Consider the following 23,436-nt stretch of genomic DNA (forward strand, 5'->3'; position numbering starts at 1 on the left):
TCAAGTGAAATGGTTTGCTTACATGGACGACGTGTGCACTCATGCAGACTGAGGCGTCTAAGCTGTTTTAGGAATCTCACTAAAACGACAGAAACTTTGCTCTACCTTTTTTTTTGTTTGACTTCTTTAAATATTTTGTGCATTAACCATAACTGCTGTTGACATCATTGTACTCATGGCCCAAACATCCTGCAGCAAATGCTAATAGGCATCCTGGATGGAAAAAAATAACTCTTACTCGACTTACTAAAATAATCATTACATGATATATAGACGTAATCGGACATCTTAAATAACATGCAATATTACACACAGCAGGAAGATTCTTGGTTCGATCCTGCTGTCACAGTCCGAAGGCATGCAGTGTTTGATTAACTGGCGATTAATGTGACAGCCCTGTGATTGACTGGAGACCTGTCAATTGGGATCGTGTCCAGCATCCCGCAACCTTCCAAAGGATAAACACGCATAACTAATGGATGAATGTACTATAATATAAGTCTGATGATTGCACATTTGAATACTTTTGTTGTTCCTTCCAATGTGTTATTTGTGCAATGCTTTTTAAAATTTGATTGCTGAGCAGAAGAGGCAGTAGTTATTTTGTATGGGCCATTAATTTAACATGAAATGCCTTTAGTGTTGTCAGCAATGTCACCGTAATATTGTGGCGAAGAGTTACAAATGATACAATATTGATAATTGAGAAGTTGACTGACAATATATGAAAATTATTGGTGTTTATAATCGTAATTTTGGCCGCGTGTTATTGACTGGTAAATCACTGTCAGTGAATTAAACAGCAACTACTTTCAACAATTGCATACGACTACGTCTGTTCGTGAACCACTTCTAATTTGATTCCAAACCGATTAACAACACCAAAACACAGGCACATGATCTGCTTTTTGTGATTTATTGCCGAATGAGATAAATTGCGGTGGATATTTTAACTCCGGGAAGACAGAGTTGGAGCTTACGAGAAACACCTGAACGCAGCAGTGGTGTCCCCGTTACTCCTGTGTCACATGACAGAGGTGATGGTTCCTTTGCAGCTGGTGACGTGACAAGGCAAACCAAAATCGCTGCTGCTAGTACTGGTTAGCAAGTTTGTTGACTTTCGCATTTCCTCGATCCTCCTCGAAATCAGAGCAGTGACACGAAAATGGACAATAGCGGGAAAGAAAAGCAAGCGATGGCTTTAATAGCTGAGGCTGAAAAGAAAATGAAATCTTCGCAGTCGTTTTTTGGAGCGTTGTTTGGGTGAGTATGTCCGTTAGCTGTAGTTTAGCTGAACATGTCAAGCTAAAGGCCAACTAAGCGGAAGGTGGCTAGCTGACCAGTTACCACCAGATCTGAAAGCAGGAAAAAAGCAAATTCTCAACATCACTGCAACACTGGGTTGCTTGTATCTCACGTTAGGTTGCTGTGGTTAGTGGGAGTGTGGTCAACGCTGCAGTTTAGCTGTAACGTTATATGTAGCGTTATCTTCCTTCAGATCACCGCTTAGCATTTATTTGACAATAATTAACGTTCAGTCTAAAACAGAGCTTTATGTAGCAGTAAATGAGGCTCGGTGACACAATGCTAATTGTTTGGGGATGGTTTTATTATGTCAGGTGCTGATGTGGTCCTAATCAAAGATGAGTTGTGTAACATTTCAAGTCATTCTCACTTGCTGGAAAGACGCGAAATAATAGCCGAAGTGTTGCTGCTATAGCGCCATCTACTGGGTAAATTTCGTAAGGTCACTCATGAGGTGCAAATCACATGTACGGCGCATTTGTTTACGATAGCACAGGGGAACAGATTTGAGTTGCATCCTTCATAATAAGATAGTAGTTGAGATAAGCCCCGATCTTAAATGATTAAAGTGGGAATCAGACACTTACCTTCATACCCAAGGACTGCAAGTTTAATCAAATTAGCCATTATAAAAACAATAGAACACACAGCATTTAAAATATGAGTTGGACTGAATGTCAAAGTATGGTAAAGCTTGGAGATGCAAGTGTCCATATCATTAGGTCTGCTCTATTATTCTGCTATTACTAACACTATTTTGATATCAGTATATTTAGCACAGTATGGCCAATGAATGTAACATCACATACATAACAATCAAACTGATGTTTAATGTAATGAACTCTGTTTCACTCTTGTGCATTACATCAGACAAACCTCTTCATACATGTAAAATAAGAACTTCAGTAACTAATTTGATTAGTTATTGGTAAAGATTCCCTACATTATCAATAGGTATTAACTCAATAGTATTACTGCACTTGATATTTGCAGTATCGCCCGGCAATGGTCTGCATGGGTCTTGTTGAAATAAATGTATGCTGTCACACAGGGGTTCCTCCAAGATGGAAGACGCCTGTGACCTGTATGTGAGGGCAGCCAACATGTACAAAATGGCCAAAAATTGGTGTGGTAAGAATAATTATTACAGGTTGAATGAACAAGTGTAATGACTTAACCTTTTTTACATCTGACTTTAATTCTCCTAACTTGAGACATTTTCTTTTCAGCTGCGGGAAATGCATTCTCCCAAGCCGCTCGCCTTTACCTTCAGATGCAGAGCAAACACGATGCTGCGTCTAACTTCGTAGAAGCTGGAAACGCCTTCAAAAAAGCAGATCCACAAGGTAATAATTACCCATCACCGCCCTCGAGATATATGACTGCTAAAGCCCCTTTGTCATGCCTGTTTTACAAGGTGCTATTCCAGTGGACCATGTACATAAGCCACTGTTGTCTCATGTGATTAACATGTTCCAGATGAAGAGCTTTAACAGCATTATTCTTGGGTCGTCCCACTGTGCAATTAGACAATGTGAATGTGGACAAATGAATGGTTTGCACTGGAGAAAAGTGTAAATAAATAATGACTGATATAGTAAAATGGACTCTCACTTTGAACCTTGCACTTCTTGCAGCTGGTTGCTTCTAATTTTGTTGATCTTGGAATCTGAGTTTATTCTTACTTTGTTCTTTTATTGGTATGAGTTCACAGAATTGCAGTGACATGGTCTTAGAATATGTCACGTGCCTACATATCATTTCAATCATTTTTATGTTTAATGTTTATTATATATTAATTTTTTTTTCTCAACAGAGGCCATAAACTGCCTAAACCGAGCGATTGAGATATACACTGATATGGTGAGTTAATGAACTCAAGAATGGGGAATCTTCTTAGAAAATACCTTTTTGGGTTTAGCCTCCTAATTTCTTATGTAACTCCCCATGTTGATCTCTTCTCTCATCCTTTACTTGGTTTTAGGGCCGCTTTATCATCGCAGCCAAACATCACATCAGCATCGCTGAAATATATGAGACTGAACTGGTGGACATTGACAAGGTCAGATGAAATATCTGTGTTTCCTACATACTTACGCATTACTTCCATTCTTGCTTCTAATTTAATATTGTGTCTTCTAGTGAATATTTGTTTAAGCCATAAACACTATTAGGGAAATCTCTGTTTGCACCTTATTTGTCCAATTTCCATTCCAGGCCGTTGCTCATTATGAACAAGCAGCGGATTATTACAAAGGTGAAGAATCCACCAGGTGAATATTTTAAATGCTCAATATTTCCTGATGTTTGCCTTTAGGGTGAGATGTTTTATATGCTTTTGTGTTTCTGTTTTTTCTGTTTGTTACATCTTTGTTTAATGATTGTGCAGTTAAGTTTCTTGGCGGTCTTTGACCCTTGAATGCTGTGAATGCGTGTGGACTGATAAACGTCTGGATTTTCCTTTTCAGTTCTGCAAACAAGTGCCTTCTGAAAGTAGCAACCTACGCAGCTCAGTTGGAGCAGTACCCAAAAGCGATTGATATCTATGAACAGGTGTGGAAATGCTCACCAGCACCCTTTGTCTTGTTATCAGTCCCTTCAGCGGCTTCACACTAATTGTACTTTTGATTTTAGGTTGGAACCCACGCAATGGACAGTACGCTCCTGAAATACAGTGCCAAGGACCATTTCTTCAAGGCAGCGCTCTGCCACTTCTGTGTAGACATGCTGAATGCAAAAGTAAGCCGTAACACAGAACCTGTGTCCATGTACAACAAGTGTAACACGAGCCATCGTCCTGACGTTCATTCTTTCGTCACCTAGCTTGCTGTACAGAAGTATGAAGAAATGTTCCCGGCCTTTTCAGACTCTCGAGAGTGCAAGCTATTGAAGGTAGGTTTTGGTGTTATCGTGGTTCTGAAATCCTTAAACAAATTAATTGAAAGTCCTCTAGATATCGAGAGGCGAGGCTGATAGAGACATAAACTTTACAACTGGCTTGTTGTTTTCAGTATAAACACTGCATACCTGCAGTTCCTGTCTCTCTTCAGCTGTCACTATCAAATAAATCAGAAAAGGCCCCATGAAAAAAGTTGTTGTAATTTGCATCATGCAAAATGTTCCTCAGCATTTCACCCCCCAGCATCATCATCAGTTCACTGCAGTTAAAGCCTGGCTCCAACAATTCTGATTGAAGTTATAAAGCCATGCAGGTGTTTAAGAACTGTAGGAGTGCTCGTTTCATTTTGCAATGCTAACAGGTATACACACAGTGTATTATAGCCTCAGTTGTGTGCCACAGGGTGTATTTTTGTGTATGAGCAGCCTTTCTAATGTACAGTATTATCGAAAAAATGTTTTTTTTTTTATCCAACCAGAAACTTCTAGATGCCTGTGAAGAACAGAATGTGGATGCCTATACTGACTCGGTGAGTGCACAATTATCTGTCAACAAAATGACAGCATGTAGTCAAGGTTCTTGACTCTGAGCTTTTTTTTTTTTCTGCAGCAGTGAGTTTAAAAATCCTGTACTGATACAGTGTTCATGGATCTATACGCTTTGGTGCCTCACAGTATGACTACAAAACGATTACCTGTGACTGAAGTGTTGGGATACGAGTAAAAGAATAAAAGGGATAACGAAATATGAGTCTTCATAGTGGCCTTCTCTATATTTGAATCATTTCAGTTTGAACTTTCTTGTACCTGAAAGATTAATATCTCAACATCAGGCATGAGTATATGTTAAAAAAATCAGCAACACAGAATGTCCAAATGCTCCAAATGACCTAACCTTTACTATTCTTTAAAACAAAAAAAGAAGAAAAAAAAAAGGATTGTGGGTAATTTTTGGTAATATTAACTACTCATTTCCCAGGTGAAGGAATACGACACCATTTCACGGTTGGACCAGTGGCTCACCACCATGCTTCTCCGCATCAAGAAAACCATACAGGAAGATGAGAGTGACCTTCGCTGATTTCCCCCCCCCCGATCATCCTCAAGCCCTCGACAACTGGCTTGCATCTCTCTTTTTGCCTTGAGCCTCTCACTTCCATTCTAGCAGCAATCCTCATAGATACTGTGTTTGTTTCCTACCATCTCCAGTATTTTTTCTTGCCTATTTAATTAATGCTCCAAAAATGATGGTCTTTATAGATATGAACACTATTTTCCTGAGTGCACTCTACACACAATAAGTTGGTTGTATATTGTTATGATAAAGGTATTGGCCCAATATTAGTTCAGATATTCATTATAGGCACCAATACCAAATACTCATACCAGCACACTTATAGAAAAGGTTTTATTTGATGTTTCTAGTTATAAAATGGATGAGAGGATGCCAGTTTACTAACATTTTGATCTACAAAATCTATTTTCCAGAATGTGCTTCAAATAAACTTAACTGACCAAAATGCCAATATAAACTAAAGCCCTCACATTGGTTTTTGGTTCTTTTGAGTGCTCAAGTATGCAGTAGTGTAGGTCATACCAGGGCACCGCTAATTAAACAGCACTTCATCTCCGCTGCAGAACTCCTCTGCAAGCAGAGGCCAAGAGTTTCTGAGGTTAGTCCATGGCAAATACCCCCTCTGCCTTATACTGCGAAGTTCTCAGGATGTGGACAGCTAGATTTGATGAAAAAAAAAAAATCTTTTACAAGCGTTACCAAATTCATTTGCTAATTGTTTTTGTCATTTCCATTTAAAGTGCTTTTATTCCACAAAAGAAGGTGAAAGAAGCTGTCACCTTTCTGAACATTTGCATGGTTTGATACGGATGAGACTAGAGCAGCAGTTTCCATTGTATAGGAGTTATTTCTCAAGTGTTTTTTGTGTCATTTGTGTTCTTTTTCTGTTAAAACTAACCAGGCTGGAAAAAAACAAGCATTTTTTAAAGGCCTGCACGAGATGCAATACATTGATGAAAAAGGAGCTTTACTGATCTGAACACTGTGCTCATGTACCCTCCTGATGATGTTGTCAATAGACAACTGGTCTTAAATAATTTGTACATCAGTGATGTTTCCTGTCAAGCATTTGAATAAACCTGTCTCAGACGCAAAGCATCCTGGGCGTGTCCTCCACCTGCCTGCTCTGCTGTGTGAGGTGATCACCTGATCTTATTTACAGACCTGCACCTGCAAGTACTGACATCGCTGCCGATTCCGTGACAGAAAAATATGGGGTTGAGAACTAAATGATGCGGTTTTTCGCACCTGCTCACCTGTCGGTAGGCTCGACAAGCTCCAGGACCCTGTTTCTCCTCTGCCGCTTCAGACATGCGCTTCAGCCTTTGATCGGTGTGCGTGCATCTTGGATTTAGTGAGTATTTTACCAAACCTGAATATTACATTAACTTACTTGTGACTGGTTTGCCTTGTTAAACTCCAGGGTAAAGGGCTCACCTGCCGCGCAGGTGTTTTTGCACCTGCAAACCGCCCGTTTGTAAAGCCGATGCGGGTTTATCGAATTTTAATCGAGTCTATTAATCTAAATTAATTAAAATCCACAAAAATGTCTTCCGCATTTTACGGACGTGTAACGTGGCAGGGGGCAGTATAAGGTGTCGAAATGCGTTTCGTGTGTTCTGTTAAGTACACAGGCCTCATTTGTTTTCTCTCCCCCCCCCCTCGGGACCTTCCCTCCCCCCTCCTTATTTGTACAGGGCAGGTTCGCCTCTAATTAAACACTGGGGAGACGTCTGTCTTCACCTGCGTCCCAGTAGATTACTGCTGCATCTATTTTCAAGACCACACCACCTGCGGCATATTCAGATAACACCAGCAGTGTTTTTCTTTCCATGAATCAATAGATCTATGTCGGAACCGGAACCGCTCGGAGCAAAGTTGAAAACAGATCAGCACACACCCGTGCTGCAACCAATGCAGATCAATTTATTGTTCATTGGGCATGTTGCTTTATAAAACGACAGTTTCTCAGCATTTAAAAATGTGTTAAAATGTGTCAGAGAATAAAAAAGCAACCAAACCCAAATTTACTTTAACATGTAAAACCATTAGTTCAAATTATTAAAAAAAAAAAAATCGTGCCAACTTATTTTGGAAAGCAGGTATTTCAATAAAATGTGCTGCCATTGTGAAAGCCATTTAAATAGCAGGAACGTCTTGCAGCATAATTCACAATCTGCATAAAATATTTATTGAAGCTAATTGTTCATTTGCTTTCTGTTATAAGGCTGTCATGTTTGTGATGTGTTGATTTACATTAAAGTGTCCTGTCTCCTCTGTAATTTTTCTGTTGGCAGGTACATCCAGTGTGTCACCTGCTGGCAGAGTCCGTGGAACCTGAAGACAATAGCACACCCCTGAAATATGATCCATTTCTAAAACAACACACTGCACAGCTTGGCTTACTTACCTCGAGCCAATGAGACGGATTCAAACATTCATTGCTATGGTTCTCCTCGTTACTTTAGTTCTGATCTTTTTCTACTCAACCCTTCACCTTGAGATGACCTACAGTCACAGGGCTGGACCAGAGGACGTCCCGAGGCGTCCCGGCCTCCAAGCCAAGGACCATAATGTGAAAAGACAAACCCCCAAGCAGGAAAGCTTCACCACGCTTCACCCTGATGTCCACAACGTGTCTGTTTCCGACAGCCTCAGACAGACAATCTCTCAGAATGGAGCGTACTGGAACCGTCTGCTGCACTCGGCCCTCAGGAACCTGGACAAGGGACAAAATCCTTCCAAGCATGACTCTGATTGGTCTCGTTGCAGGGAGACAAATCCAGAGCTTCTACAAACCAATGTGCATGACTTCACCTCTTATCCTGTCTTATTCCAGGACTTTTTGCAAGGCATGAACTGCAGGTCCCCTCCAGTCCTGATCAATCAACCCAACAAGTGCATGTCTGGTGAGAGGAAAGGAGACAACCAAACCTTCCTGCTTTTTGCCATCAAGTCAAATCCTGGAAACTTTGAGCGGAGACAGGCAGTGCGCGAGACCTGGGGGCGAGAGGGGACCTATCAGAGTGGACTGAGAGTACACACAGTGTTTCTCCTGGGTAGCCCTCCGCTGGATGACCCTGACCTCAGCCCACTGCTGTCATTTGAAGCAAGACACTTTGGAGACATCCTGCAGTGGGATTTTCATGAATCCCTCTTGAACCTGACACTCAAAATGAACATGCTCCTCCAGTGGACACTGAAATACTGTCCTCGTGTCTCCTTCATCTTTAGTGGGGATGATGACGTATTTGTCAACTCACTAGCATTACTCAGCTACCTGCAGTCTCTGGAGCCCTCAAAGGCCTCTCAGTTGTATGTTGGACATGTCATAAGCACAGCAAGTCCCCTCAGGGACCCTAAAAGCAAATACTACATTCCTCTGAGCTTTTATGACAGCCCATACCCGGCTTATGCTGGTGGAGGGGGTTTTCTTATCTCTGGAGCGTTGCTGCAGCCCCTATATTCAATTTCACACGTCATACCTTTCTTTCCCATAGACGATGTCTACACTGGGATGTGCTTAAAGGCTGTAGGCGTTTCTCCTGAGGCACACGCGGGCTTTCAGACCTTTGATGTCAAGGAGCAGGATCGTGAGAATCTGTGCGTACATAAAGATCTTATTCTGATTCACCAGCGCTCCCCGCAGCAGATGAAGAAGCTGTGGAAGGGCATTCACAGCCCCTTGTTGACTTGTTGATCAGGACCGGTGAGCAAAAGATGCAGCGATGAGAGAGTAAACACCGACTGCACTGGCATACAGAAGCCGTGGCTCATCTGCTTTTAATATTGTCCCTTCCGCTTTTTACTGTTTCTAGATGATGCAGCAGGAGGAATTGTAATTGAGGGTTTTATTGTCTACTGTTGACATCTTGCATGGACTCAGACTTTGCTGGAAAGCAGATGTGTCATTAACCCAATCAACTTTCCTGTTGCATTTAAATAAAAAATAATTAAACCAAGAAAATTCAAAGTTCCATAGTTTATTTTCCACAAAACACCAAACATGTAACATGAGCTAGATGGGTGTACAGTTCTGGGAATTAGAAGTGTGTAACAGCATACAGACCCATCTAAAACTTGGGTGTGTACACTAAAAATCATTAATATAGGAAACTTCAACGCAATGCAAGTTAAATCACTCACCTCAATGATACACAACGAAGCCTGTTAAATACCAGAATCACCAAGGGTTACAAGAGAGGGACCTTACTCGACAGGGTTTGACTTCCACGGTTTATTGCTTAACTTCTGTGTTTCTGTTTTTATGCATAAACGGCACGAAATTGGTGACCTTGGAGTTACTGTGAAACAAGTGTGATTTAGCACTTATTGAGCTTTAGTACAGACAGTGAATCTATTAACTTAAGGCACCAAACCCAGAGGCATGAAATAAAATATTTTTAAAGCAACATTTTTCTCCTCTCCCTCTTGTCCAATATGAAATGACACCTCATATCAAAACTATATTTTTTAAGGAATACAGTAAAAGGAGTGGAACAGTTCATCCCAGTCTCAATCCTCACCCACTTCCACATTTTTTAACCAAATCACAACTCATTCCATCCTGTCAGTGCAGTTATTTATCATACAGGTCAAGTGGGTAGTGCTCTTTATACTGCTGTATGTGCCTCCACATGGATTCTCTCTGCTTGTTCAGACCGGGCGTCATCTCCTGGTACACATCAGTAAACAGCAGTTCAGGATTGGGCTTCAGGCGTTTCTCGGCCCTCTCGAAGGCCTCCATCACCGTCTTACGGGATTGCTTCCGCCAGCTCCTCTCGTCGTCCTCGCTCCACCAGCCGCGGGCGGTCATGTAGTGTCTCAGCCTGGAGATGGGATGGTCCTGCTTGTCCCAGTAGTTCACCTCGTCCACGGAACGGTAAGCTGAGCTGTCGTCACTGGTGCTGTGGTGGCCAATTCTGAAGAATGAGCAGAGTTATATTTATTTCAATCGGTTTTCCATACTGCAGAATTTTCAGCGCGAGCACGTTTTACGGCTCCTCATGAAATTTGCGTACACACACGTGCACACAGGTGCACTATTACAACCACTGGGTTTTACTCTGCATCCTTACCTATGCATCTTAATTTGTTTGTGAATTAGGTGAATTTTGCTTATCATGATTAATCATGACCATGACTGTCTGTGAAGGTTATATTTGTCTTATTTGTCCACTATGCAAATAAAGTTCCTTATGGAAAATATTTTGCATGAATTTACATTTTGTTCTTTATTTGCTCAGGTATTTATTTCCTGGTTTTTAGTTTTCTACATTTCTGTTCCTCTTTATTGAACTCGTTTTTTGCTGGTGTAGTTGTTTTTTAGGTTTGACATTTATGGGAGGATTTAAATGCTTTTGTTCAGGTTTTCTTGTGTTGCTCTCTTTTGATTTGAAAACCAAAAGACTTAGATGAAAAGAACATTCACATTCTTTTCTACTTGCTTACGATTCCTGTCATTAGTCACCTTTGATCAGTTTGTGAACTCACTGTCAGCTCAAATCAAATCAAGTCTTGCACCTCTAAGATCCAAGTCTTTTTTCTCATTCTGCATCATAATTACTGAGCCACCTGCTCAAATGGATTTTTCTTCTTCTTCTCTCTTAAACAAATCAGTCTGTTTACGGGTCTTGGATATTAATATCGTACATACGAAAAAAGTTGTATGAAGTGTTTTGTGGCTCTAAAAGGAGCCGTAAATTGCTGAACTGCCTCGAGTGAACCTCACTTGGGGCTGCAGATGAGATTCAAAATGGAAAACAATCTCGGGCTGTGAAGTTAGAAAGAAGTGAGCAATACAGACCTCTCCAGCTCACTCTTCATTTGGTTCCAAATGTTTCAGTGAATTGATTAATGGTGCACTGTACTCATGTATGAAGGCCATCGGACCTACAGGCTGAGCTCACAGTCGTTAAATTCAGTCGACACTCTTAACCACTAACTTGAAACTGATCACTCATCATTTCATGGAATACCTTCTTCTAAGAAAAGATCAACAGCCGACCTAAATAATTCATGTTATTTTTGTAGTATTGTAAATCTCAACTTACCTGTAGGTCATTGCCTCGATGAGGAAAGGCTGGTTCTCAGCCACAGCTCTGCGACGTGCCTCCTTTGTTGCATTGTACACAGCAAACACATCATTACCATCGACACGGATCGATAGCATGCCATAACCCGGACCTCGAGCAGCTGTTCAATCAGAGACAGAATGAATGTGTTCATAACAGCAGCTGGGAATTTAAAATCAGATACTGCAGTTTGCCGCACCAAGGCTTCTTACCAATGCCGTCTCCTCTGTACTGCTCGTTGGTGGGGGTGGAGATGGCGTAGCCGTTGTTGCGACAGAAAAATATCAGTGGGCACTCGAGGGTGGCAGAGAAGTTGAAGCCGGCGTGTGCGTCTCCTTCGCTGGCTGCCCCCTCTCCGAAATAACAGATCACAGCACGGTTCATATTCTCCTTCTTCAACGCATACGCAGCTCCAGCCGCTGAAACAGACACATCAGGCATTAACACACATCTACAGGTGTATATATGCACTGTGCTCACAGACTGGAGAGGTTGACACACAGGTGTGCAGCTCACCCTGGGGAATCTGAGTGGCCAGAGGGGAGGAGATAGTCACAAAGTTCAGGTCTCTGGAGCCATAGTGGACGGGCATCTGCCGGCCCTTGCCGAGGTCATCGGCGTTGGCGTAGCACTGAGCCATGAACAAATCCAAAGGAAAACCACGGTACATCAGCACTCCTGCAGGGCCGCATAGCAATTATTACACTGTTACTCACAAGACAAGCAAAGAAGAGTGAAGCAGGCAGGAGGGCATACAAGGTTGGGAGGGTTAAGACTGTTAGTTTAGCGTTATCTTACACACTTCCTCTCTGCAACAATAAAACAAGGAGCACAAGTAGAGCTGTGTGGTTAATTACACCAATGAATCCTGGTAACTACTGTTAGTCAGGAAAAACCATGTAAAACCACATGATATCCAATCCTTACCTGCTTCCCTGTATTGACCGAAGACCATGTCACTTGGGTCAAGAGCAGCAACACTACCAATATGCGTGCCCTCCTCACCATAGTTGGTCATGTAGAAGGAGATCCGACCCTGTAGCCGAGACAAATTAACACTCTGTTAATATCATTCTTCAGCTGTTCCATGGCTACACCAGGAAATACAAGAGGAAAAACATACCTGTCTCTGAGACTCATAGAGAATGCGGTCCATTGTGTTCAGCAGAGTCATCTTCTGATAAAAATTCAGAACTGTCTCTTTGGAGAGCTGATCCAGGAAGAAACACACCAGACAACCAATAAATTAACTTTGGCATGTCAGGAACACAGGTCATAGTACAGTAGTGTAGGCAGGCTGGCTGTACCTGAGGGTCTTGAGAGGGGTTGATGATATTGCCCTGCCTGTCCATCACCCGGTATATTGGGATCCCAGAAATGACATTGGGCTGGATGAACTCAAGATTATCCACAAACTCGGCTGAAGCTCCAGGGAACTGTGGCTTTTCCAGTGATGAGTCAAAGGGCTGCTGCCGCTGCACGGCCTGGCAGATTGAATACAAGCATTATTTATTAATAACATCACTGTGGCTGTGGCAAAGAAGGGCCCTCCCTAAAGCAGACACCACAAAGGGCGATTCATCTTTCTCTTAATAATGACATAGAAAGAAAACTGTGCAGCTGCTCTGTTGAGACTGAATGGAAAACTGTTTTGCATGATGTACTACAAAAGGTGACTTTAGTGGAATATGGCAACATTTCCTGTTTTAAAAACTTACTGCAACTGTTGAAATTTTATATGTGTAAATCACAGTTGGGGTTATCTCTAATTTCACAGGTTACAGCATTTAACAGGATGATGGGATTTTGTGCTAATTCCACACTAATACTGTATTTTCAAGAATATATGGTACCATGTTTTAAAATCATTTACTACTACTACTACTACAACGAATAATAATAATAATAATAATAATAATAATAATAATAATAAACCATTTCGGCAGTTATTATATACAAAATGAATACACTATTTTGTACTAACAGGAAATTTTCCAAGTCATGCTCTATTTGACTTCAGAAAAATACTGCCAACCCTGAAAACTACAGAGACGGGTTGTAAATAATTCAATTTAATTACACAAACAAAATATTAATTTTAGAGACGAAACAAAACAGAGACACAAGATTGCTAATACATCCAGGAACACAAGTAGCACCAGAAAATGCATGCAATGCTTTATTTCAAAGGAGCCGATAATAACAGTTTTGATGTCACATTATCTGCACACCACTATTATTTTAGCAAGACATTTTTCTCTGTCAAGTTGAACTTGAAGACTCAGGTTTTCTCCTCACGCCCCTTTGTTCGACCAATGGGAGTGTAGCTAGCTAAAACCGTAGCCGGCTAGCTAGCTACTTCAGGGACACAACAACAAACACAAGGTGCATCTGTGCCAATAAAGTTACTGGTTACATTTTCAAATACGTACATTCACAAATATGTGGCAACTTCTTTCAAATTTATAAGGCCGCGTTTTTAATGCTACGTTAGTTTCTGCAAGGTTGTCAGCTAAGCTAGCTGGCTCACAACCCATCGCGATAACTGAAGAAGTCAAGCAACGCGTTGTGAATGCTTGAGGAGTCCCTAACTCCAACCATTTCCAATCCTACCATAAACATAACAATTCAATTCCAAGCTTACACGTACACCAAACCATCTCGTGGCTGATAATTTAACTTTACATCGCAGGTTATGATAGTACACTTAAATCAACCTTTCGGTTTGACAGGCCAAAATCGGACCACTTGTAACATCCTGTTAGATCCATTCGCCGGTATATTATTAACCTGTATATTAGTCAGCTAACTAGCGCAGCAATCTAGCAGAACAGTGGAGCAATTTTACACATTTGAACTTACGGTCACTCTGAAGGATCTGTGCTGCAGCAGCCTCGATGCCTTCAGTCCTGCCGTCTGACGAACAGCATGAAAACATATTCCATACATTTTGTTCATACTCCTCACAGCCGCCATCGAAACAGTCGATTGATTTGACTGTGCTAGCCTGACAGGAAATCTCAAACGTTACAGTAAATATGTTTAGATTGGTGGGACAAGGCTAGTCTACAGCAGCGCTAGCCACAATCACGCTAGCCAGGATGAGCATCTGATTTAGCTACATGTAGCATTGTCAAGTCGACGACAATGATCACAACATCCGCTCAAACCTTCAAATTAAAGCTCAAAGTGACCCTCAGCACCGCGGTTAGAACAAACGGTCCAACCCGTATTTAGAGAAGAAACCGATTTATGTTACACATCACTGGTCATTTATTAACAATAATAGTGGTTCTCTACATCAAATATCACTTCGTGTTATGTTTGTCTATTAATCTAAAAACCATACGTGTCTGCTTTTGAAAAGTGCTTTATAAATATTACACATGCAATTCTGTTTCTTTATATCGTCGCTTAATCATCTTGCACACCATATTTGCTATACATTTTGGGTCTTTTTTCCCATTCTAAAAGCATAACAGAGATATATATGGCTGAAGGGCTGAAGTGCAGAAAACTTCCGGTATAATCAAACTTGACTAGTTATTGAATCATTTGATACCTGAAGCCATCACCTGACAACTTTTCTCCGCATTGCTTTGTCATTTTCAAAGGCACAGTTCATCCAGACACCTTGGTCATGTTTTAAAATCTGTATAGACATCTTGCAGTGATGTTGAATAGCCAGTATTTCTTGAATAAAGTTGCTTTAATAGGCCTCAGTAACTTTGGATGCCAAGTTTTCTGTGACTCACTTTTCTACCTAATACCTTCACCTGTCGTCTTCCTGCATGTGTACACTATTCAGTCTGTGCATTCTCAACCGGTTTGGCTGGAATACATTGGGAGCATGCCAGGTTACCACCACTTTACAGCACCTGCACAGAGGGGGCTTTATAAGTTAAAATAGAAAGAAGAAAAAAAAGGAAAGGAGCATGAGGCTTGTGACCAGGAAGTGATGCAGTATGATAGGTGTGAGATATTTTATAGGTTTGGCTGCACAGTGAATGACAAACTTGAACACATGTCTCATAAACAACAGGACTTAAGCATTGAATGTATTGGTTGTTGACTGTATTGGTTTTAACAGTTTGTCTGTAGAAAAATCTGCATGTCTGCCTGTTCTGGTAGAACGTGTGACCTCTCGTGGCTGATTGTGTCTCCTGCCGTGGAAAACACTCTCTCCTTTGGAGTAGACGAAGCTTGGACACACAGGTACGAGTTGGAGAGTTCAGACAGGAGAGGCAGTGTGTCTCGTCTCTCCCACCACCAGGCCAGAGCGTCCTCTGATGTGGGTGCTGCAGGCAGGTTTCGGTACAGCTGTATCTCTTGCTGGACTCTTTCAGGTATTGAAGGCGTCTTCTCTGCTGCTGCACTGCTCTTCAGAGCTCTGTCCTCCTCCTCAAAAAGCTCCTCCAGGGCAGATAACCTCAGCCTTTTGGGAAACGGAGACTGGGAAATGGAAATAAATGAAAAAAAACAAGATATGATGTTCAACAAGATAACCTGGATGAAAAACAACAAATGTTTGTGTCAGGTGGATGGCATTACCTCATCTGAAGACTCTTTATCATTTTGCTCAGATGCATCATCAGCATCACTGCCATCCTGCTGAAATTTGTGTTTCTCCTTATCTGGCACCTAAAGAGTATATTTAATCATAATACATTGACATGTATGAGTCCAAAAACTGACAAAAAGGTCACCTCGTCCCCAGGAGATTTACGTTTACAGAAACAGAAAATTTACTCTTAACTGTTTCGACTGAGAGTGTATGAGATACCTGCAGGCAGGAAAAGACTTTGAATCTCTAGTATGGAGTCTAATGAATGCAGATATGTCTGGGAAAAAAATGACTACAGCACACAGTAGTAGAACAAATGTAACATTGGCGTAGAATGGGGAATAGCGTACCTCTGTTGTGGTTGAAACTCGAACTGCAGCATTTTTCACTCTGTACCAAATCTCATCCGAGTCAATTCTGTTCTTGAACCTTGGATCCATAGCACTCGACTCCTGTAGGAACTTCCAAGTATCGTCATCCTGAAATAAAGCACACAGACTCTGGCTGTCAAAGAGAAAGGCAGAATTTGAGGATCAGGGATAGAGCCTGGACTAAAACTTTAAACACTGACTCCTTATTTTCTGTCTATAAATAAAAACCCTCCTGTCATATAGGACCCAGAGGTACCCAATATATATATATATATATATATATATATATATATATATATATATATATATATATATATATATATATATATATATATATATATATATATACACACACACACACACACACACACATATAAAATTGAATGTTATGTTCCGTTCCACAGGTAAACAGGTTGATTGGTAACAGGTGATAGTATCATGACTGGGTATGAAAGGAACATCCTCAAAAGGCTCAGTTATTCACAAGCGAGGATGGAGAGAGATTCACCACTTTGTTTACACACGATGCTTAAAGGATGTTACTACATGGGCTCAGGAACACTTTGTAAAACCGTTGTCAGTACACAGTTTGTTTGCATATGATTGCATTCTGTTTTAAATGATGTTTTACACAGTGTTGTTTTTGGATTCAGGGTTGTACCAACTAATTATCATGCTCTGTATTCCAGAGTTGGCTGAACATCTCTGTCGATGAGTGACTCAGCCATCAGCATCTCTCTATCTATAGAACCATTGTGGGTAAACATCCATCCCATCTCTTTGCACACAGCTATATCTAATGCAGTGTAATACAACAGTCCTATAATAAATATAATATAAATCCTTTAATGTTCAGTTCCTTTTTAAACTGTTACAGGAAGGTGTTGATTCAACTTTATGGTCATTTTGGAAACTGCAGTTTGTGGTGTTGTTCGTCTGTGCTGCATTATAAAGACAAACATTTCAGTTGTTTAGCCTGCGCTCAGTGATTTGAATGAGGTAGGCAAAATAATAGAAACACCCGTGCAATACCAAAAATTGCCCAGAAGATGGCACCATTTTGAAAAAGGCTAAGACACAATGACCCATTTTCAACACCAGTGCTTCAGAACGATTCAGGGTTTCAGAAAACTTTGTTTCTCCAGTCACTAGTATTTAACACGGTTTTATCTGGTTGACTCATTTTGTTTTGTTTGGAGCTTTTTCGTCTTTGTCTTAAATAGTAAACACAGATAGTAAATGTGATGTCTTAGTTCTGGACTCTTGATGGATGAAACAAAGAATCTAGTGACACCATTTTCTGACATTTTATAGTTATTGGAGAAGTCAACTTACTTTTACAGGGAATCACCACAACAGCAGATGGAATTCACAGTTATTTCGATTTTCCTTAATTTGCTCGTCTGAGAGTGTATTGAACATACCCTGTAACACGTAGACAGGTCTCCCCAGACTTTTCCCTTGAGTGTGGCTGCGAACAGAGTGTCCTCTTCCTGGCTTTCAAAGTGGGCCTCCAGTTTTTTCAGGATGGGAAATATCTGACTGCACGTCGGACTCTTGTCAGCTGAGACACAGACAGCAGATGTGTACAGAGGCTTCATGAGCCTAATGAACTCCACTGCTTTCTGGTGATCATCGTCTGTGAGCATTTCCAGCCTTCGGAATGAATTGAAGCAAAATAATAAACATGTTACTTCTACACAATTAACAACATGGCACTCTAGTTTTCCTATCAATTTTCATTACCTTTTCTTCTCAACACAGGGTTTGAACTGTGGATCTGTGATGGTGGCCTGTATGGCAGCATACTGCTCGACAAACCTCTCCACCATGAGGTACAGCGAGTTCCAATGTGTTCGGACATCAAGCACCACAGACTGCTGTTGGAGATCTAAAAGACAGACGCAGTTATGACCTTCAACCTCTTACATACAGTACATCCTCTTACTAAACAGCTCCAAAGAAAGACAAGAGGATGCCATGTACTCACTCAAAAGCTGCTGTTTCTCCTGAAGAACTGCCTGAGCTGTGGAAGACCTTTTGATCCACACAACAACAGCTCTTATTTGTGATGCCCATGTGGCCACAGTGCAGCTGGTGTACACCTTCTGTGCAGCAAGACCGAGTATATGAGCAAAACATCTCAGTTTCCTAAACTGCAGTTTCTTGATGGCAATGTCCAAACTGAAGGCATTGTCCACCGTCATGGCAACCACTTTGTCTCTGACACCAAATTCCTGCAGTACACCACCTATGTGCTCTGCCACTGCTGTGTCAGTCTGAGCGTCATAAACTGGCCTCGTACGCAGCACTTTCTGCTTCATCTGGCCTTTCGTTATGAAGTGCAAAGTAACTGTCAGGTAATGGTCATCGGCAAAACTTGTCCACCAGTCGCATGTCACTGCAGCCTTAGACACCTGAAGCAGCTCTCTGATGATGTGTTTCTTCTCCACACAATACCATGAAGGTATCAGTGTGTTTATGAGCTGATCACTGGAAGGCAGGCGGTACTTTGGGTTTAGCGTTTTTGTCATCTCTCTGAATGGAAGCAGAAATCAGATTATCGGTGGATGTAAATAATCACGTTTCTGCAGCCGAAGTCCAGGTTTGTAAAACCTACCTAAACCACGGTGACTCCACTGTGGACAGGGGATGCAATCCTTTCACAAGATACCTGGCCACAGCCCTGTGACACTCCTCTGTTCTTTGTTTGCACAGCCTCTTTCTCTCAGCCAGCGCGAAGGAGGTTGTGACAGCAGACACTGCAGCTTCTTTGAGGTTACTGTCTAAAGTCGCAGCATCAGTAGACGTTTCTGGATTAAACACAGACAGGAAAAAGATGACCCACCTGCATAAACCTACATTTATAGATACCTAACATTGCACCTTCGCTTTATCTCCTGCATGACTGCAACTAACAATTGTTTTAATTTTTGGTTAATTTGTCGTCTATATTCTCAATTACTTGTTTGAGCTATAAAATGTGATTCCACAATTTACTAATTTTTTTTATTTTGCAAAATACAGATAGATGCAAAGACAACCAGATTCAAGTCTCCACACTTACGAGTTATCAGGCTGCTTCTTATTATCTCCATGCACACTGAATCCCAGACTTCCTCTGCATTTACCTCTCCAGTAAAGGACTCAGGCAGGCCCTTAATTTCAATCCCTATAAAAGTGTATGTGAATTACTAATATGATTGTGTGAGATCAAACAAAAATTTCATTATCCATGCAAAAGAGGAGCTTTAAACTTGTTAGATGCTTTTTAAAATAACAGTACATTTATTTTTAATGTTTAATTGTAAGTACATGTACCCACAAAGAGACCAAGAAATACTCACCTGCCATGCTGAAAATCCCCTTTTGATAAAGATCCATCATGACTAAAGACAGACAGTCATGACTTGTAAGAGCTTCAAAGTGGAGGTACGCCTGAAGCACTTCCATGCCACATGGAGCTTTGTCACCTATTGTCCGTTCCAGCACCTCCACCACTCCACCATCAGCACTGTGATTCTTTAAAACAAGGACGCAGACAGACATGATCATTTCCAGGATATAATCCCACTGAGAAAAAGAAATGAATTAAAATCACAGAGTGTTTTGACTTCTTCCATGAAGTACCTTGATCGAGTCTTGCAGAAGCATGCACAGTTGCAGACTCAGGATTATGTGGTTGTTGTAGTTGTGAAGCCCCTCACTCCACTCCTGGTAATGGTATACCATTTCACAGTCAGGACACTTTTTGAAAAAAGTGGAATTATCTGGAAGACAGAAAAAGATGTGTTAAAGGGACTGCCAGAACAACAACAACAACAACAAAAGACTGCAGCGTGATTCGGACATGTTTGCCGACAAACCTTCCATCACTCCTGTTAAAGAAATGACTCGTGCTTTGTTGGTGACCAGCACCGGCTCTGTTAGGGAAACCTGACCGGGACACTCATGGCAGACAGTTTCAGCTGGAACCAAATGCTTTGACATGTGTATATCAGGCTCAAACTGGGTGATGTCTTCTGGAAGCATGGAGGGCAGCTTTTTTTGGTTGTAAATGTACTTCACCATTTGATTTAGTCCTTCTTCTCCGAGTGGATACCCAGTTCCAGCTGACTTTTCTGCAGAGGTTTCTGCAGGTGTGTCTTCCATCAGTTTAGCGATGCTCAGTGGTGCGTCTCGTTTCGCATCTGAGGAAAACAACTCTTTGTTGGTTTGGAAGAGATACCATTTGGCTATGCATTTGTGCAAACAGGAAATTCTCCCCCGAGAACAATCACAATGCCACAACCTTCCTTTTATATTATATGTCACGAATAATCTGCCTAACTTGCTGTACTGCGACACTTTGGGCTCAAACACAGACAAATACAGGCAATGACTTCCACCAAGATCCACAAGAGTAACAAGTGGCGCCGTGTTCTGAGTCGCCTGGTCACGGTAGTTCAGGCACTTTGCCCCCATGTCCTTTCCAATCCATTTATTGGCAATCAGTTCCTCCAACACGCCAGGTTTCAAGTCGTCTCTGCTTGCACGAGTAAAACAAAAATCAACAGAGCGTAGATGAGGGCACTGGCTATCAGGCAAGCCACTCCTCCTCCGAAAATCTGAAATAACCTCGCATCGATCTTCTTCGCACATCATTTTGCGTGTGCTGCCTGATCTCTTTTTAATGACATGAACTGGGACGGCAGTGGCCTTGTAAGACTTTGCTACAGCGTACACCCCATTATGAGAGTCAATGCACTGATTTCTGAGATGGTCTTTGGCTGTGATGTCCTTCTCAGAAATTAAGTGTTTCCTCAGTTTATGTTTCCTTAGATTTTTTTTATGTAAGTACAGGTTGCACATTGGACATTTAATTTTTTTCCGTACTGTTCTGAATATTTGTCCTGTTTGCTTAACAGGGTTGTCTGTTAAAGCAGATGGGTGGACCACTGGGGTTGGAAGCTGGGCAGGTGGGTCAGGTGGAGCAGCAGGCTGGCCAGCTGTAGTTGTCGGTTCAACAAGGCAGTCAGGCGACGCAGGATGCTGGTCTGCGGTGGATTTTGGCTGAGCAGGGGGCTGCGGTGGAGCAGGACACTGTCCCATCATGATAGTTTGCTGAGAAGGGGGGTTGAGGTTGAGCAGGAGGATGGCACACTGTCCGAATGTGGTGGCTGGCTGAGCAGGAGCGCCAGGTGGAGCAGCAGACTGGCCGCCTGTTGCTGCTGTTGCTGACCTTCCCGTCTCCACACATTTGTCCATGTGACTTTCAAACTGCTTCCGGGTTATAATCGTCTTTGCACAGTATGGACAATGAAAATGTCTTTCTCCTCTGCATTGCAAATGACACGAATGAATATCAAACTCTGCAAAGAAAAGACAAAAGCCATGAAAGTGGATATAATGTCACAGCAGCTGAATGACACAGCTTTGTATTACTGATTGGATAAACGATTTGTATATACATCAGGTTCAAATCGCATCTTCTGACCTCCGTGTCGCAAGGCCCTCATTCTGTGGATTTCTATATGTGTCCAAACACCCGCATAGTCTCCTTTTGGCTTGTAGACGGATGGCTGGCAGAAGGGACAGTGGTACAGCTTGCACTCTTTGCACAACTCCAGACGCATGCGGCCATCCGATCGCCTTCGCACTGTGACATGTAAGTTCCTAGAAACAGGAAAGTTCAATATTACAACAAGAATAAGGTTTAATTTATGGCTGGGTGGATTAGGGTAAGGGGGTGGATATTTTGCATGCTTGCCTCTTTAATTCTCAGAGGCTTTAATGCTGTAGTCCAGGCAATACAGCCATTTAAGACTTGCAATCTCTCTGGCAGTGATGCCATTTGCTGCATCATCATTTATTCTCTATTGGTGTTTGTGGTACAAATTATTTGCTTTGCTGCTCGATATAAACTGATGTGGCGCTTGAGGAAAAGAGCAATCTGGATGGTGACATTAACTCTTCATTTATCTGGGCGGAATAATGTTGTGTGTATGTGTAATACGAAATCCAAATCATTTGACTTTATCTCGAGTGATATAATTTTAGATTTGTCTTATATGTGACATTTGCGTGAAATAAAAAAGAACCTGCCTGGTTTTAAAATTATTAACACAGCTTTACTTTACCCTTTTAGCTGCCATGCAGACTTCGAAAATGCATACTGAAACGAAATCATGCAGTTTGCAGCTGTTGTGAAAGTATCCGAAATTCCCACTGGTCCTGAACAAAACACGGTGACTTTTCTGGGTGTGGGCGGGGTTGGACGTCCAACCCCGCCCCACCGCGGCCGCAGCCATTACTGCAAACATTTCTACAACGTACAGAGAAGCTGAACTGCTAATAAACGAAGTTGTTTCATGGACGTTGTGAAAAAGTTTTAATGTCGTGAATTAAGTGACACAACCTGATATTCACAGTTTCGCTAAGTACAGTACAACAAGATAACTTGTGTTTCTCTGACAGCGTTAGCTTGTGGTCGTTTTTTTCTTCTGTACCTGACACCAGTAGTGCTAACTATAGCATACAACCGCAAGAGAAAAGCGGTAATTGAGTATTTGCATGAAATCGCTACAAGAACTCCTCTCACCCTTCAACACGCCCAGAAAGCTGCTCTCGCGCCCACTGCGTCTCACCACACGCCCCGCACGCTTGCGCCATCTTGGCTGCACGTTACTGAGTTGTGGTGTCGATGCTGCAGGCATGATGTGTTTTCTTTTTTCCCCCACCCGCACGACCCGCCCCACTCGGCATCCGATTGCCTAGTGCTCGTTTATCTTTGTTGGTTTGGTTAGTTGGGTGTAGGCTGAGGAATGGGATGGTTACGGTTAGAAAAAAAGTCAGTGTCTAAGCCAATCAGAGACGAGGTAGGGGCGTGTCATTGCTGAAAACGATTGCGTAATGTAGCCCAGAGAAACTCCATGGCGAAACTAATGCTGCGGCCCACTCTAAATTTATGAGCATTCACTGTCCTCTTGTGGTCACGTTGATGAACTGCAACGTATTCAATTCGTCAAGGCTATGTCGATACAGACATGACTGGATGCTACAACTTCCGGTGAACAATTTCTAAATACAGTGACCAAACTGATCAGGAAAAAAAATAATCAAACGATCACATTGATTGATTGACCTCTAGTGGCCACAGTTGGACACTTT

General features: G+C 41.8%; 4 protein-coding genes across 4 annotated transcripts; 2 read left to right on the top strand and 2 right to left on the bottom strand.

Moving 5' to 3' along the window:
• The first annotated feature begins 1,059 nt into the window (after positions 1 to 1,059).
• Positions 1,060 to 6,387, top strand: napab (N-ethylmaleimide-sensitive factor attachment protein, alpha b). The gene is made up of 11 exons (XM_041940188.1): positions 1,060 to 1,263; positions 2,357 to 2,436; positions 2,535 to 2,651; positions 3,122 to 3,168; positions 3,290 to 3,367; positions 3,523 to 3,578; positions 3,774 to 3,858; positions 3,940 to 4,044; positions 4,129 to 4,197; positions 4,683 to 4,733; positions 5,183 to 6,387. The coding sequence occupies exons 1-11, from the start codon at positions 1,166 to 1,168 to the stop codon at positions 5,282 to 5,284; spliced, it is 888 nt and encodes a 295-aa protein (XP_041796122.1). The 5' UTR covers positions 1,060 to 1,165; the 3' UTR covers positions 5,285 to 6,387.
• Positions 6,388 to 6,481: 94 nt separating this feature from the next.
• b3gnt2l (UDP-GlcNAc:betaGal beta-1,3-N-acetylglucosaminyltransferase 2, like) lies at positions 6,482 to 9,192 on the top strand. The gene is made up of 2 exons (XM_041940187.1): positions 6,482 to 6,632; positions 7,576 to 9,192. The coding sequence occupies exon 2, from the start codon at positions 7,698 to 7,700 to the stop codon at positions 8,976 to 8,978; it is 1,281 nt and encodes a 426-aa protein (XP_041796121.1). The 5' UTR covers positions 6,482 to 6,632; positions 7,576 to 7,697; the 3' UTR covers positions 8,979 to 9,192.
• A 308-nt stretch (positions 9,193 to 9,500) lies between these two features.
• bckdha (branched chain keto acid dehydrogenase E1 subunit alpha) lies at positions 9,501 to 14,473 on the bottom strand. The gene is made up of 8 exons (XM_041941119.1): positions 14,215 to 14,473; positions 12,660 to 12,836; positions 12,476 to 12,562; positions 12,280 to 12,388; positions 11,869 to 12,030; positions 11,565 to 11,771; positions 11,332 to 11,473; positions 9,501 to 10,200 (listed from the first exon to the last, which is right to left on the bottom strand). The coding sequence occupies exons 1-8, from the start codon at positions 14,326 to 14,328 to the stop codon at positions 9,858 to 9,860; spliced, it is 1,341 nt and encodes a 446-aa protein (XP_041797053.1). The 5' UTR covers positions 14,329 to 14,473; the 3' UTR covers positions 9,501 to 9,857.
• A 181-nt stretch (positions 14,474 to 14,654) lies between these two features.
• LOC121609440 lies at positions 14,655 to 22,993 on the bottom strand. Its single transcript, XM_041941079.1, has 13 exons — positions 22,868 to 22,993; positions 21,764 to 21,942; positions 20,154 to 21,638; positions 19,918 to 20,057; positions 19,635 to 19,809; positions 19,355 to 19,459; positions 18,908 to 19,100; positions 18,278 to 18,825; positions 18,034 to 18,178; positions 17,712 to 17,943; positions 16,267 to 16,395; positions 15,904 to 15,993; positions 14,655 to 15,804 (listed from the first exon to the last, which is right to left on the bottom strand). The coding sequence occupies exons 1-13, from the start codon at positions 22,936 to 22,938 to the stop codon at positions 15,436 to 15,438; spliced, it is 3,861 nt and encodes a 1,286-aa protein (XP_041797013.1). The 5' UTR covers positions 22,939 to 22,993; the 3' UTR covers positions 14,655 to 15,435.
• Between the last annotated feature and the right edge of the window lie 443 nt (positions 22,994 to 23,436).

The sequence above is a fragment of the Chelmon rostratus genome, chromosome 7 (genome assembly GCF_017976325.1).
Source record: "Chelmon rostratus isolate fCheRos1 chromosome 7, fCheRos1.pri, whole genome shotgun sequence".
NCBI classification, from domain to species: Eukaryota; Metazoa; Chordata; class Actinopteri; order Chaetodontiformes; family Chaetodontidae; genus Chelmon; species Chelmon rostratus.

Bases quoted from the DNA above. Each gene is read 5' to 3' on its own strand.
- napab (XM_041940188.1), top strand. From the start codon at position 1,166: ATGGACAATAGCGGGAAAGAAAAGCAAGCGATGGCTTTAATAGCTGAG. The intron at 2,437-2,534 runs GTAAGAATAATT...TTTTCTTTTCAG, and splicing joins AATGGCCAAAAATTGGTGTG to CTGCGGGAAATGCATTCTCC. The intron at 3,579-3,773 runs GTGAATATTTTA...TTTCCTTTTCAG, and splicing joins AAAGGTGAAGAATCCACCAG to TTCTGCAAACAAGTGCCTTC.
- b3gnt2l (XM_041940187.1), top strand. From the start codon at position 7,698: ATGAGACGGATTCAAACATTCATTGCTATGGTTCTCCTCGTTACTTTA.
- bckdha (XM_041941119.1), bottom strand. From the start codon at position 14,328: ATGGCGGCTGTGAGGAGTATGAACAAAATGTATGGAATATGTTTTCAT. The intron at 11,772-11,868 runs GTGAGCTGCACA...TGTCTGTTTCAG, and splicing joins GGCCACTCAGATTCCCCAGG to CGGCTGGAGCTGCGTATGCG. The intron at 10,201-11,331 runs GTAAGTTGAGAT...CTCATTCTTCAG, and splicing joins ATCGAGGCAATGACCTACAG to AATTGGCCACCACAGCACCA.
- LOC121609440 (XM_041941079.1), bottom strand. From the start codon at position 22,938: ATGGCGCAAGCGTGCGGGGCGTGTGGTGAGACGCAGTGGGCGCGAGAG. The intron at 19,810-19,917 runs GTACTTCATGGA...CTTGTTTTAAAG, and splicing joins TTCTGCAAGACTCGATCAAG to AATCACAGTGCTGATGGTGG. The intron at 19,101-19,354 runs GTAAGTGTGGAG...TGTTTAATCCAG, and splicing joins AAGAAGCAGCCTGATAACTC to AAACGTCTACTGATGCTGCG.